General features: G+C 39.5%; 1 protein-coding gene across 1 annotated transcript; it reads left to right on the forward strand.

Moving 5' to 3' along the window:
* Positions 1 to 1,210: 1,210 nt before the first annotated feature.
* LOC103797044 (oxysterol-binding protein-related protein 11-like) lies at positions 1,211 to 13,712 on the forward strand (the record flags this gene model as incomplete). The annotated part of the gene is made up of 6 exons (XM_009069240.1): positions 1,211 to 1,277; positions 2,457 to 2,632; positions 3,421 to 3,500; positions 4,527 to 4,709; positions 8,687 to 8,888; positions 13,567 to 13,712. Coding segments are annotated over exons 1-6 (849 nt in total), but the record flags the coding sequence as incomplete, so codon positions are not given.
* Between the last annotated feature and the right edge of the window lie 1,574 nt (positions 13,713 to 15,286).

The raw sequence follows: 15,286 nt of genomic DNA on the forward strand, positions 1-15,286 counted from the left end.
CAAAACCTACTAATGGAGATGATCCCTTGGCTCTAGTAGTCCTGTTTTTTCCCCACCTTTCCTGTTTTGCTGATATGGGGCTACTTTGACCTTTTAGCAGCCAGGACAGACTCCTTCAATGGACTCTGAATAATGTAATTTAATCTTCAACGTATTGCCAGCTACAGAAATATTAACCCGAAATCTAAATCAGGTGGCATAAATACAAATTTCTTTTAAAAAAGCAAATAGCGTCTGATATCTGGATCACTGTTTCAATTCTTTGTTGGAATAATAGGAACTTTCTTTCTCATGCTGGGCCTGAATTGTCTATCAAGAGTGTGTTCTTCAGTGTAGGATTTTGCCCTGCTGTAAGAGGGAAAGACATTGAGGTGGCATTTCTAGAATTATGATAACATAGAGCATAAAATATGTCTTTAAACTGTGGTCTTAAAGAGAGCAGTTTGTATCCGTAGTACTCATGAGCCTTATTTAGGGGCACTTGATTTTCAGAAGTGGTAATGTATTTTGCCTGTAGTGATAGTAAGCTTCCATGCCAAATGCCCTCAATGGATTCTCGTGTTTGGTGGATGTTGCAAGTTGAGTTTTTGAAAGAGAATTTACTTGATTTTCCTGCCAGGCCAGAGGAGGAGATGTTTTGGCTCCTGCTTTGGATTTCAGAGTGTCTTGATGTGACCTGCAGCTGCATGTTGTGTTCAGTAGAACATCTGTTCAGGAGCATGACTTTCTGTAGGGCGAAGGGTGCTGGGCATTAATAACACCAAGATGATGTAGGAGTACCTAAGAACTGTTTTTGTTGGTTACCATGGTCAAGATTCTGTTAATCAGCTAGTGGAAGTTGATTTTGTTCAGGAGTCCAAAAACACAAAGCTCACTTAGAAGAGGGAGCAGGGACCAGAAGCAGCATGGATACTAAGTCCTTAATTACCTGAAACTTGTACAAATGTGTCCAGAAGTGCCTGTGGAGCAAAACAAGTGTTGGTGGAGCTAATTATGCTCTGAAATTCACTAAGTGGTTAAAGTGTCTTAAGAAATTATTTTAGGAATGAGGCTGGAAAATCTGTTAAATGTAGCTTTATTGAAATGAATGTCATTCTAAAGATGGCGACAAAAATTCCTCTTCTGAGTCTAGATAATGATGCTTGGAATCTGTGAAGATCTGAAATATGTTTGGTGTTATCTGACTGCTTTTCTCTCTCTTTTGATAGCGACCACATGGAAAATATTTATGGCTACTTAATGAAGTATACCAATCTGGTCACTGGTTGGCAATATCGGTAAGTTTTTTCAGCAGTCATGGATCATAGAATGGTTTGGGTTGGAAGGGACCTTAAAGATCAGCTAGTTCCACCTCCCTGCCATGGGCAGGGAGAACTTTCACTAGACCAGGTTGCTCAGTTTTCATGGTGCTTTTTAGTAATGTTGGTCATTGCAGCATCTAAATGAACATGTTTCAGATTTTTTTTTAGTAATGCTTAGATTTTCCTTTTTCTATTAGACAAACTTTATGCAAATCATATGCTTTTCTCAATACAGATTAAGCTAATGTGTAGATGACTCATATTTGCATTAAGACATGAATAAAAGGCAGGCACAGGAAATACAAAGCAGTTAACTCATTTGGTGGCTTGTAACTGCTTGTATGTGTAAACAGCATGTACAGCTTTAGGTTTTTCCCTCCTTTTCCTTTAAAATATATTGTATTTGTGTTTTCTGCTGAGTCTTCAGCTTTATGCCAACTCATACCATCATTTAAAAAAATTATTAAGACTTCTTTACTGTAAATTCAAATTCAAGCAATCTTTTCCCTTTAGTTCCCCAGGATGTCTGGAAACTCCCCTGGAATAACTTGCTTTTCTGTGTCAGAGGACATTCTCCGGTCAGACTCCCTGGTTGATGTTGTTACTAGAGCAGCACAGTGCAACCAAATCAATATTGGAGAGACAAGTGCTTTGCATACCACACTGGCCAATTGCCTGTGCTGCCACCAGTGTGCAGCAACTTGTGCCAGTATACTCATCATTAAACTCAAGTGAATAATTGAGGCATAATGGCCACTTCAATGATTTTTCTTTTTAAATCTGGAACTGCTTCAGTTTCACTGTTTTGTACCTCAGCTGTTTGACCCTTAGTTTATATAGTTTAAGGATGTATTAAGCCCTAGAGGTTCAGGATATTCTTTTGATGCCCAATATCTTGTAGTAGTGCTCTTCTGTGGGCATGTTGTGCTGTTGTGCAATATCTGGTCTCTGAGAAAAAAATGCTAAGAAATTATTTCTTCTGCCATCTTGGGGACATAATTGTATGTTTGGGGTTGTCCTGACTCAAATCTTTAAGTCCCAATTCCATCTGTGCCAACTTGTAATGAAAGTATTGACTTCTCTCTGTACTACCATACCCATACAAAAATGGAAAAGGAGCTGGTTTTATGTGGTGTATTTGCTTTATCATTGCAGGTTTTTTGTGTTAAACAACGATGCTGGCCTGCTGGAGTACTTTGTGAATGAGCAGTCTAGACATCTAAAGCCCAGAGGTACCCTGCAGCTAGCTGGAGCTGTCATTTCACCCAGTGATGAAGACTCTCATACCTTCACAGTCAATGCTGCCAGTGGGGAGCAGTATAAACTAAGAGGTAGGACCTGGATTCTGGACAGGGGATTCTTCCACTAGAGGACAGTCGCAGCTCTCACCTGTGGCTGCTTGGCTGGGCTTGGCTGCATGGCCAAAGTAAGAGAAGTTGTTTGGCAGACTGCTGCAATGAGAATGATATGCGAAGCTTTCATCCCACTCTTCAGTTGGAAACTGTCTGTCTTTATGGAGAATTCCATTATTTTTGGGTTTGATGGCCTTCAGAAGACCATGAACTTCATATGTGTAGAATAGCGTTTAATCTTCATGTATAATGTCCTTAAGTTGTACTAATTCAGTTTTCTAAATCATAGTAGGTAACAGTACTGTGTGGATGACTGAAGACAACTGCATTGTTATCTTGGCCTCATGGTGGTTATAAAAGCTCATTTTCTGTTTTTGTAGGCTACAGAAATCTGGGCAAATAACTTTTAGGATTTCTTGCCTTGAGGACTTGCTGTCATTTACTAATTCAGGGCACCTTACTCTTACTCCAGGCAAATGTTTCATGTTGCTAGATTATGATATGTGTGAGGGGAGTTATGGTTTGTTGCTTTTTTAGAATTAATTTTGCAGCCCAAAAATAGCAAGCAAGAAAGAAAAAAGTATATACCATTTATGTTGAACATGATTACATGTTATAGTTATTACAGGTGAACAAGTTTTAGATTAACAGTACAAAGCAATTATTCTTTTAAGGTCTTGTGAGTGTTGTAAAGAATTAAGCAGTCATTTTTGCTCATGCTTTGAAATGTCTTCATTAACATAATCCTTTTGGTTTGCTTTCATTAGCTACTGATGCTAAAGAGAGGCAGCACTGGGTTAGCAGGCTGCAGATATGCACACAGCATCACACAGAAGCTATTGGAAAGGTATTGTATCATTGATGTTTTCATGGGGAAGAATAATTTTGGCTGATGGTAGAGGTAGCTGCAAATACAACTGTCCTGTCATCTAAGATAAATACTACAAAAGGGCACGTGATTGGGCTTGAAACATGTCAAGGAACATTTTTCTGAGTAATAGCTGACATCTAATAGAAATATGCTGTAGGAATGAAACAAATGGAAGTCCATTTGCTTTTGAAGAGCTGAGTGGTTTTCCCTGAGCAGCAGGTACTCGTGAGCTGGTGTTTGAACAGAAGGTAGAGATGAAAGATTGGAGTATTAGCCCAGTATTTTCCAGTGGGTTTGTGTTGTTTGTTAATGGGCGACGAAACAGGACAAATAGTGTTGGTGAAGCCCCTCCATTTTGGGAGCTTTACTGTTTTAACCTTTACTCTTCTTCTGAAAACCACTCAACAGCCCACAAATAAATTTAGGATGAATTACCATGTTTGAGAAGCAAGTCCCCAACACTATAGCTGAGCACTGTTGCTTCCTTTGCTAACCTTGTGGTGGTTGTGAATATAGTGTATTTTACAGAACCTCCTGATTGCCATAACGTGTGTTCTGATACCTGAATAAAACCTTGCTTTTAAGTTACAATCCACACTTGTTAGCTGACTTTGTTGTAAGAGATAAGTTCCATTGGTAGTTCTAAATGAAATTCCTTTCTCTTAAATGTCAGCTCTGTCCTTGCAGGGTCTGTTAGGAGTCAATTTCTGGTACTGTTGCAGATCAAGGACTAATTTTCGAGTCAGAGCAGTGATACTTATTGATAATCAACCTCATTTCACAGATTGCTTATAATTAGGCTGTAAAACAGGGCAACTGGCAGCAGATAGTGCAAAAAATATTTAGCAGTTGCTACTGATACATTATTAGGGCTTTGTCAGCTGTCCTTGCTCTATAAAAAATAAGACTTGAACTGTTCTGTTGTATCTTTCACAGTAGAACATTTGCTGGTTATTATGAATTAATTTTAAATGTGTCTCAATATGCTTATTTATTCACTAGAACAACCCTCCTCTGAAATCTCGCAGCTTCTCTCTCGCATCCCAAGGCAGTGCCAACTCTCCTGGTGTGCAAAGACGACCCAGTCAAAATGCAGTTTCCTTCTTCAATGTTGGACATCACAGATTGCCAACTGGAAAAAGAGTTCCCATTATGCAGCCAGATCACCTTGTAGATGTTAGAGAGGTTTGTATGCCTTAAATTATCTTAAAGTCTTTTGAGAGAGCTGTTGTGATGTTTGTAGCGCTGTGGAGAAACCTGCTGTTCTTAGTTGGATATGTTGTTAGTAGCATATCCTAAGCTGTTACTGCACAGCTGTGCGAGGATAAGGAACTTGTCCTGGCTAATTGTAGAAGTATGTAGTGTATATTTGTGATTTTTGTACTCTGCAGTAGTATCCTGATACTGAAGGTAGAACTGTGCATGTTTTTATCCTTGCAAGTCCTAGCACTGCAGGTGACAAGGGAATATCCTTCAGGAAGTATAACATCACAAACTGTGATATCATTATAAACTTTTCTTCCCATGTCAAACTATAGAAGAGCTGACTAAGCTGTGCTTGTATCTCCTATGACTAAGAAGAGCTTGCTCATGATTGATATGTAAGAATGCTAACACCACTTTCTGGTATGCTAATTAATTTAGACAAATTGTCTAGGCATGGATGTGACCGAAGGGAGAGTAATTCAGAAACCTGTTTTCTTCACTACACATTCAGGTGGAGTGTGTTTTGAGGTTAGACAACCAGAAATAATTACCTTTCCATCTTGACTGACAGAACAGACTGACTACTGGTTGATTTAACTTGTGAATATTTACAGGGTAGATCATGCAAATCTAAAGATAACACTAAAACAAAATTTGTTGCTGAATTGCAGCCATGTGTTACTTAGTGGTAGTATAGATGTTAACAAGTGTTTTAATGCTAATAGTGTAGTTAGTGTAGTGTGATACATTACTTGGCAAATACAAGTTTCTAATGGAGGGCTTTTTAATTAGCAATTAAAGATGCAGGAAGCATGAATGGTTAGAAATTGAACTTAGACACAAAGTGGGACAGAAGAGTATTGTGAGCCTCATTAACCTTAAATTATCTGTCTGAGCATTGTGGTTAAGTTCAGCAGTAAATGAGTATTGCATATACTTTCCCTCTATGGTTTGCTGCCATCATCATTGTTCCTTGATTTATATCAGGGACTTAGGGGTAATTATTCAGTAGGCCACACAAGGTGACTGCCTCCTTAAACCTTGGAATCTGTGAATCTCTCTGCCCACAGCAGGCTGTTCTTGCAGATGTCTTGCAAAAGGCTGACTGCTGCCATCCTGGTTTTAGCCTCTAATAGCAGTAAAGTCTCTTACAGTGCTAATGCAAAGACATGTGAGGTCTTGCCAGGTACCCAGGAAAACTTCTGGCATCCCTGTGGCTTCTGTGCTTTATAAAGTGATTCACCTGCTTTATCTAGTGAAAGAGAAGTTTGTTTTCCAAATTCATTTTAGAACTGAAACTTTACAGGTAGTTGCTTTTCAGTTTGATTCATCAAATTACCTTTGACTTGTGATAAACTTCTTATTACAGCACTTGGAACATTTGGTAAACTTAAATAGTACTTGCATTTGCCTACCTATTGCATGAAAACAGTGGCAGGACAGAACATGGCATTATTCTACAGAATTCGTGCTAGCAGTTCTCTTAGCAGTTTCTATCTCTTTTTTTTTGTTGTTGTTGTTGTATTTTGGTAATTGAGAAGCTGCCTTTAAGTGAGGTAATGTTTCAGAAATGGCTTTTTCACTTCTTGACTTTTCAAATGGCAATATGGCATTCAAAATTTCAGGGAGGAAGGAGAATTGTGTGTGAGCTGAAGCAGTGGGTTGCATCCTCTAATTGGGTTTCTCACTGAGCAGGAGGTAAAGTGGAGTGATTTTTCTTGGCATTGCAAAGAGCACAGGAAACTTCATGTTCTGCTTTGGTTGCTACTGACTTTGGTGACACAGCATGATTATTTATCAACTTAAAAATTTCTGACCTGTACAGATAGGAATCCTCAGTAACAGTAGTTTTTCTGAATGTTAGTTTGCTTGCCCTTTATAGGCTAAAATGTTTGTTAGCTACAATGCCTACTGGGTTTTTTTAGATAGAGTACTTAACAGGGCAGGTCCTGTTACACCTGAGCATGATACAGCTCAAACACTTAGAAATTCTGTTTGAGAAGCTGTGGGAAGAGCAACTTCTCTTTCAAAGGATCTAGCTGGGTCTTCTGTCAGTCCCTTTCCTTTCAACTTCTCCTTGTTCTTGGCTGAACACGTGTCATGCTGCTGACTTGGATGCCTTGCAAAGCAGGAGATTTAAGAGGATCTTTATGCTGACTTGCACTAAATGCAGGTGTGTGTGTTTGCAAAGTGAGAACAATAGCTTCTGTACTTCTCAAAGGTTTTGTATTTTTAGTCTCAGTGCTTTTCCTCTCCTGGCACTATTTTTTTCCAAATCTGAGTGTATAAATAGGGAAAAACTTAGTGCTGTTCAAAGTGTGTTCTCTGACAGAGGAGATGAATACTTGAACTTCAATGCTGAGCGTAGCATGGCTTGTCCTATTGTCTGTCTTGATCCTGGAGTGAAGTGCTAAGGTCCTACCACATAGTAAATTACTAACAGTGAAGGTCACCAGAAGGATCGTGGTGATTTGTCAACTCATCTGTGGGTTTTGTTTTTTTTTAATCAAACACACTTTTTCAAAGTATGTGAAAAAAGCTGCACACAAAGACTTTTATCACATTAGTGACTGGAGGAAAAATGAGACCCATGTTGTGATAGCAGCTGGTGTGTTTGCACAGCCAAGGCTATATATAACTAAGTGTTCTACTAGCTTTCTGCCCTGTTGCTCTTGGGACATGCTAATGCTGACTCTGCACAGTTCATGTCATTTAGAAAGAGCCAATGCTCTCTAAATTCACACCTTAGCAGGCTACATAGCCAAGCCTTTAAACATTCCAAATACCACATATCCTGAGCTTGGATGAATACGTGTTCCTAAAGTATTTATTGCATAAAATCTTAAAAGCAGTTCCTGGAAGGGATTGCAGACAGAAGCACTGAAGAAAAATAATCAATAAGGTATTGCTAGGATTGGTGAATTGTAAACCTATGTAGTACCATAGCAGTTAAATACATGAATGCATCTCAGATTCCTTAAAGAAATTCTGCTGCTCTGCTAAATCAATCTGTCTTAACATTTATCTGAACTGCCAGAGCACATAGTGATTGCAGAATAGTGCTGTCCAGTTGTACTGGTGCTGTTTGCTGTCCCTCTCCAGAAAGGGGACTAGCATGTGTAGGAGTTTGCTTTCATCCCTGGGATTCAAAATCACATAACATTTTGCTTCTCTGAGTATGAAGAGGAAAGTGCTGCTTGCTGGCTGGTGTGCTTTGCCTCTGTACCTCTTTGTGGGCAAATGTGCTGTTGCAGGTTCTGTGATTTAGGGATGAGGAGTTCTGTATGAAAGAGTAAAGGAGCATGGAGGAGAGCGAGGGGGGACAACAGGAAAGCTGCAATTTGAACACACAGTGAAGATGAAAATCCTGCTGGCTTTTCTTCCCTCTCTGCCAAGTAAATGGTGAGATGGTGATCCCAAGTGTAGTGTCAGTGCAGGCAACAAATGAGAATCCTATATGGTTTGAGCCAAAATGAGTCATACGAGTATTTTCCTTTAAAGTGCTGCATCTTTTCTTGTAGGGAGTGAAAAGATTTTTGTACCCACAGGTAGCAGTTCCTTTTCCAGTCTGTGCAGAGGACAGCCTGGAATTACTCCTCAGACAGAGTGTGTGTGGGGTTCCTCCCCACCCCCATCCCTATCAGCTGGGCATGAAAGTGTTTGATATTTGCTGCAGCAAGTACCGTGTTCAAATTCCTCTGCTTTCTTTTTAAGTCACTTTGTTATTGTTGTGCTTGTTGATAAGGTGCCTTGTATTGCTGTGGGAAATTGATTGTGCATTTAATGACTCTGTAGTAGCTGCATCAAGGAAAAAAATGTGCAGGTAACGTTACATACATCTGTTACCTTGTAGTTTTATTACTGTCATAAAATCGTTTGGTATCTTCTATGTGTGCACAGCTGAACACATCACACAGCACTTCTACCACCTGATAAGTGACTGCTTTGTTTGACAGATGATGTCTCAGGCTGAGGGCCAGCAGAGAGACTTGATCAGGAGCATAGAATGCCTTCCTGTCTCCGGTCACCTTACATCCTTGGATCAAGACCTGTTAATGCTCAAAGCAACTTCCATGGCAACCATGAACTGCTTAAATGACTGTTTCCATATTCTCCAGTTACAACATGCTTCTCAGCAGAAGGGATCCTTACCAGCAGGTGGGTATAGGTGCTCACAGAGAGCAGAACTCTGTAACAAATGCAGATCCTTTCCTTCTTGCAAAAATGTTTGTTCCACTAAATCCAGTTTCACGTGGGCAAAGAGAACTGCTGACTGCCTGGTTTCTGATTTTTTTCCAGAGCCTCTCTTGCCAGTGTTGGGTGGAATTTCATGCATGTAGTACACTTTTTTTGATAGTTTATTCTGTCAAGAAGTCTGTGGCAGCAGCTGCAAATAGGTAACATCTAATTGTGGAGCTTTCACAACAGAATGAAGCACATAAGGCACTTCATCAAGAAGGCTGTCTTAGTATTTTTTTAGCACACTAAATACCTATTATAAGCATTTACATGTGTGTAGCTTCCATTTCTAGTTAAACATTAAAATACAAAGCTCCACATTTGCATAGGTTATATTATCAATACTGTTTGTATATCAGTTTTCTTGATTTGAGTTACTATCCTAGTCTAAATCATGGGCTGAGTCTAGTGTTGCATTCCATTCTGAGGCCAGAACAGACTTGTAAGTTAGATTGGTTAAAGGTTAAGGAAAAAAAGAAAACCTGTTTTAATAAACAACTGACCACCCAAACAAACAGAAACCCCACAAACCACAAACCCTACTGGTCATTGGTGTGAAAATTTGTCCATTCACAGACCCCAGACAAAAATGTTGCCACGTCTGCACAATTGATCACTTCTGTGCAAGTAAGAGCTTAGCAGAATTGTTCTACCTAATTCATGTGCAGTGTATGGAACTGAATGTGTTCGTTGTTGTTTGTAAATTCTGCATCTTACTGTGCCTTTTTTCATGGGTTTACTTTGTGGCTTTTTGTGATCAAAAACCTTTTGAGGATTTTCAAATGCTTGTCTTGCACAACAGATCAGTAGATATGGTAAGTATGTTACAAAGTACATTAGTAAGTTGTCTCTTGCCTTATCTTTCCCATATTCCTATCATATTTGTGGTACCTGCTTTACCATGGCATATTATTTTGGAGCTGTAATTAGTTTAGCTTCTAAGATGAAAAAATATGCTGTATAAAGGTATTAAAACTATAAAAGTATTAAAGCTATGTGAACAGAGTTTGTGATTCTAAAATCACCACTGGCGTTAAAAGATAATATGTGAACAGGATAAATTGACTTTTTTTGCTGAATTTCAGTTGAAAATTTAATTTTAAAAATGAAAAGCTGGATGGATGACATCTCTCCAAATCTTTGTCTGAACTCTGAAGTTACTTGCACTGGAAGAACTCTTCCAATTCCCTGTGAATTTTTTTGATTATTGATGCTTAGCTGTGGGAGGTGAACATAAGGAGTATTTTTGTTTAGTCATTTCCATATGTGCACTACTAAGGTGTTTCTTTGACTTCTGTCTGGGGACGTAAGTAGGGTCCAGTGAGCAACACTGTAATAACCTATGAAGATCATCATAGAGTCATAGAATCAGCCAGGTTGGGAAAGACCTCCAAGATCATTGAGTCCAAACCTACTGTTGTTACTAGATCATGGCACTAAGTGTCACATCCAGTCTCATCTTGAAAAACCCCAGGGATGGTGAATCCACCACCTCCCCGGGCAGCACATTCCAGTGTCTGATTACTCTCTCTGTAAAAAAAATCTCTTCCTCATATCCAACCTAAACCTCCCCTGGCAGAGCTTGACTCTGTGCTCTCTTGTCCTCCTGCTGGTTGCCTGGGAGAAGAGACCAACCCCCACCTGACTCCAACCTCCTGTCAGGGAGTTGTAGAGGGTGATAAGGACTCCCCTGAGTCTCCTCCAGGCTCAACAATCCCAGCTCCCTCAGCCTCTCCTCATGGCACTTGTGCTCAAGTCCCTTCACCAGCCTCGTTGCTCTTCTCTGGACCCGCTCCAGAGCACCTCAATATTCCTCATTTTGTTTTGGGTTTTTTGACAAGTGTTGTAAGTTTTAAATTTTTTAGATTATGCAGAGAAAAGCTTATTCAATTGGTATCTTCTTGTTAATGGCCAAATATAAAATAAAAATTGCTTGAAGGTGTCCAGATCTTGAAGATTTCTGTTGATATCCAAGGGAGATGAAGAGAATCAGGAGATTGGAAGATGTATTACTGGGCCTAGAGTTAAAAACACCATTAAAAGAGTGCATGTGCCTTTCTGCAGTCTTTACTCTCCCACTGGTGTGGCCTTTCTAGAGGCACAATAATGTGTTTGTTCCTTTCAAGGATTGCAAAGAACTGTTTATCTGTTATTTTTTAAAATCCATTTGTCTTAGATTTCTCCTCTTGTCTCAGGAGGGATACTCCTGGTTCAATTGGTGGAGCCTTTTTGGTAGGCTTCAGGAGTTAATGTAGAAAGAAAAAGGATTGTGGCTTAATTCAAATGCTGCAGGAGCCATTTCTGTGTTTAAGTGTAGAAAAACTTAACATGATGTAGGAAAAAATTTTAATGCAAACTTTCTATCTAGTGAAAGACAGAAGCAGAAAAGCAGGTCACCATGCTTTGCCTAGATACAACTGAGGTGCAGCAGGAAGTGTTGGAGACTTGTGTCATGTAACATCAGTTTAAACATGAAGTGGAAAAAAGTATTTTTGGGACTGTTAAAAGTGGTATTTAGCTGCTAAGAATGTGTTGGGCAAGTGTTTGTTGGGCTTAAAAAAGAAGGATTAGAAATTATATAAGTGTGCCAGTTTGCTATGAATTGTTAGATGACAAAAAAAAACAAACCAGAAAACAAACAGAAGAGTGAAAATACTGCCCCAGCACATCAGGGTATCATGGATCACAAACTTAAAGATGAACAAGAAAGTTTCGGCTATTAACTCTTCCTAAATGAAAGTCAAAAGTGGTGAAATGGACTGGATTATATTTTTTAAAGAAAGTTACTTTGCAATTCACCCTTAGGATAATAATGACAATTTGCAACTCATGAAGAAAAGTGTTGGAAGTGAAGACTCTAGACTCTGAGAGGTCTGTGTTGTAGCAGAGGGGAAGTGTTGACAACTGTGTAAAAAGAAATGAGTTGAAGGATTTTAGGGAAGGAAGAGATCACAAGTAAGGAGAGTAACTTGTGCCTGTGCAGAATAGCTGAGAGCAGATTCAAATATCAGCTTCCAGTGGAAGATGTGTATTACTGTGGTATCTTGTCCATTCCTGAAGATTAAAACAGAGCTGGTAGCTGGAATCTTTTAAAAATACCCTCCTAACAGCAAAAACTAGACAGAACATAAGTTTATTTTAGGTGTAGCTGATAGAGAACATAAAAGGGAAGCTATTTGTTAAATTCAGTCATAGAATCATAGAATTTTAGGGATTTGAATGGCCCTTATAGATCATCTAGTCCCAGCCCCTTACCATGGGCAGGGACACCTCCCCACTAGACCAGGTTGCTCAAAGCTTCATTCAAGCCAATATCAAGCTAATACAGAGGTAGTGAGTGTGGATTAAATGCAGCCTAGAACATGCAGGTAGAGATCATTGTGTTGAAAGTTACAGCTTGGAAAAGCAAGTGTCATGAGGAGGTTTTAAAGACTAGTAAAACCTTTTCAAAAAGGTGTGACAGTGACATTCTGAGCATCTTATTTTTTGACTTCTTTGAAACTTCTGTTTAAATAGCTTAAACTTAAGCTGCTCAGGAATTCTTGTTTCTCATTATTTAATGGATTAATGAGTAATAGATGCTGAGAATAAACTACCTTGATGTGGGAAAAGTTTTGTCCTGTTAGTAAAGCTGGACCTTTTTCCTGCCCCGGTGTTCTCCTGGTGGAAATGCTGCTGTTTATTGAATTAAGTTTACTCTACCTGTTATGGCTGAGGATTGTGACCTAGTTCCAGGTAACGGGTTAGGAAATAAAGGATTGTGTATCATACAGGAAGAGACAATAGACACCTCAGTGTAGGTTCCTAAGCACAGGGAGCTGCTGCCTGGTGATAGAAATTCAGGTTTCCTAATAATTTCTGTTTGCAACCCAGCCAAGATGGTTTGTCAGTTTGTGTATTCTTCACTAAAACCTGTCTGGAATCACCTGTACATGTATTACCCTTTGAAAAAGAATGGAACATTTGCATTATTAATGAGGAACCCAATCCATTCTGATAAATTAGCTGGGAGTAACTGGAGATGCTGGAATCATCAGGTGGGTAATAGCTTTCCAAGCCCTGCAGCTTTTTTTTTTCTTTTGACAGCTATTATTTATTCAACAGCGTGTGCCTGCCTTCTCTGCAGCTGAGAAAAGACAAGTGCCCTCTCCAGAGAAAACACGTTTAACAAAACTTCTGCTTTAAGCTCTTTTTAGCCTGGAACTGAGCTGGTTTTGAGGAGCTGAGAAGTGCAAAGCTGGTTTGGTGTTGGTTTTTTTTGGTACCAGTTAAAGAAAATTGTAATGCTTACTTGACATTCCCATGATACTGGGTTCCTCCTGTAGTGTCTGATTACACCTTTCATGACACCAACTAGTTTCTCCAGTCCAAGTTGCATGTATTACAGCTCGCCAATCGCAGTGTTTGTGCTAATGATCACTGAAGGTGGTGTCTCATTGCACCACCTTTGTTTAGTGGCTGCTGGAGGCATTGGCTGCAGGAGGAATTGGCTGCATCCAGCTTGTTCCATAAAAACATAGCTCTTTTGTGAAAAACTGCTGTTTACTGACCCTACAGAGGATGAGCAAGCTTCAGCGCAAACTTTCTTTTGCTTCAGGAACGACAATCAGTTGGTTGGAACCGAAGATCTCCCTGGCAAACCACTTCAAAAATGGAGCGGCTCAGAATTTCCCGGCAGAGATAAACAAGCCAGAATCTGTCAGAGAAGAGCAGTCCATTGCAGAGCCCTGCCAGCTAACAAGGGTAAGGTAATGTGAACATCCCATTTCTGTGGGGAATTATTTGGAGGAATATCTGCAGATGTTTCAATCATATGATACGAAAGTGATTTAATGGCTGTTATTCTCATACCTGTGATTAGCTGTGTTGGAGGAGGAGTGAGTACAGTTGCAGTAAATGAAACTGTCTACCTTGGTTTTTTTCAACAAATTTTTGCTGCTTTATGTAACTAACTGTCAAGTGGAGAGAGCCAATTGGGATGATAATGCAAGGTGTTGAAATAGGCAGTATTCCCTTGCATTTTGATCTAAAACAAGGAGATAATGAAGTGCAAAAAACCTAACCGGAATTCCTGACACTCTCAAAATAGGCCCAAGAACAAGTGCCTAAGCAGACAAAAGACAAAATTGCTGGTCTCCAGCTATTAGACCTCCCTGTCTTTCTTTTCTAGGTCTTGCTTGCATATTTTTTTCTTAATCTGAGCAACTCTCATCACTTGACTTCAGCATGGCTTAATGCATTTGAAATACAGCTACAGTCTGTATCATTGTAACTGACGAAATTGATTTGAATTGCAAAACACTGAAGTAAAAAACCAGCAGGGATTACGATGAAGAACATGTTATCCTAACTAAGCTAGAAAGTCATAATTGCATTCTCTTTATGCTAGTTGGTTTCACACAGTTGTTTGGCTGAGACTGTGTCATTGTGAAAAGATAATGTGGTGTTTATGTCTCTGCAATCACACTGGGCTGTCTTAGAGCAAAATCGAAACAGAAAAGATTTTTTCAGTTGCTTTTTTAGTTACTTTGTTAGTTTACAGATTTTTAAATGGGTCAGCAGTTACTATTAAGTAAAAAAAATATGAAACAAGACTAGGAGTTTTCAACTAAATCACTTAACTCTTTCCTTCCATTAATTAAGCAAGTTACAGTCCGAGGACTTAATGTATTTGGGGTATGACTAGTGTTAACACTCCCTGTAGGTATTTTCAATTCCTTTATTTATGGAGAATAACAGCATAGCATCCTAGCAAAGTATCACCTCTGTGATACTGCACTTTTAATCAGGATTTGAGTTCTGTGTGAAGGCTTGGCCCCTGTTTTTGGTGGTTGAGTGTTCACAAATCTGCCTTGAGCTAGGACAGCTGCTCCAGGACAAAGGGCTTTGCTTAGGCAGAGGCATATTGCTGCCCTCCCGTGGCATTCCGTGCCTCTCCCTTCTGCATCTGCCTCCCTCCAGCTGTTTGCCCCAGGAGGATGCAGCTAGGCATACCAACATCCCTTCTGCCTGAAGCATTTAACTGTCTGCTTGCATTGTGATGGTTTTTAAAACAGTGCTGATATAATTTCTACCAGTCTGTCTGCTTTAGCTGTGCAGTCAATTAGCACACATAGTGTGTGTATGTGTGAGGGTTTGGTTGGTGTTTTAAACTGTTTCAAGTTACTTTTCCTTTTTCCTTCACTGTAACATATTTGCACTAGCAGCAGCATTGATGATGCTTCTGAAGAGTAGCTTATAGATACTGGGCATGATGGGAAGCAACTAACTAGGAACTAGCATTTATTACTGGCTTTGGAGTAATGTGATCATACAGC

This window comes from Acanthisitta chloris, unplaced genomic scaffold, assembly GCF_000695815.1.
Source record: "Acanthisitta chloris isolate BGI_N310 unplaced genomic scaffold, ASM69581v1 scaffold19162, whole genome shotgun sequence".
Lineage (NCBI taxonomy): Eukaryota > Metazoa > Chordata > Aves > Passeriformes > Acanthisittidae > Acanthisitta > Acanthisitta chloris.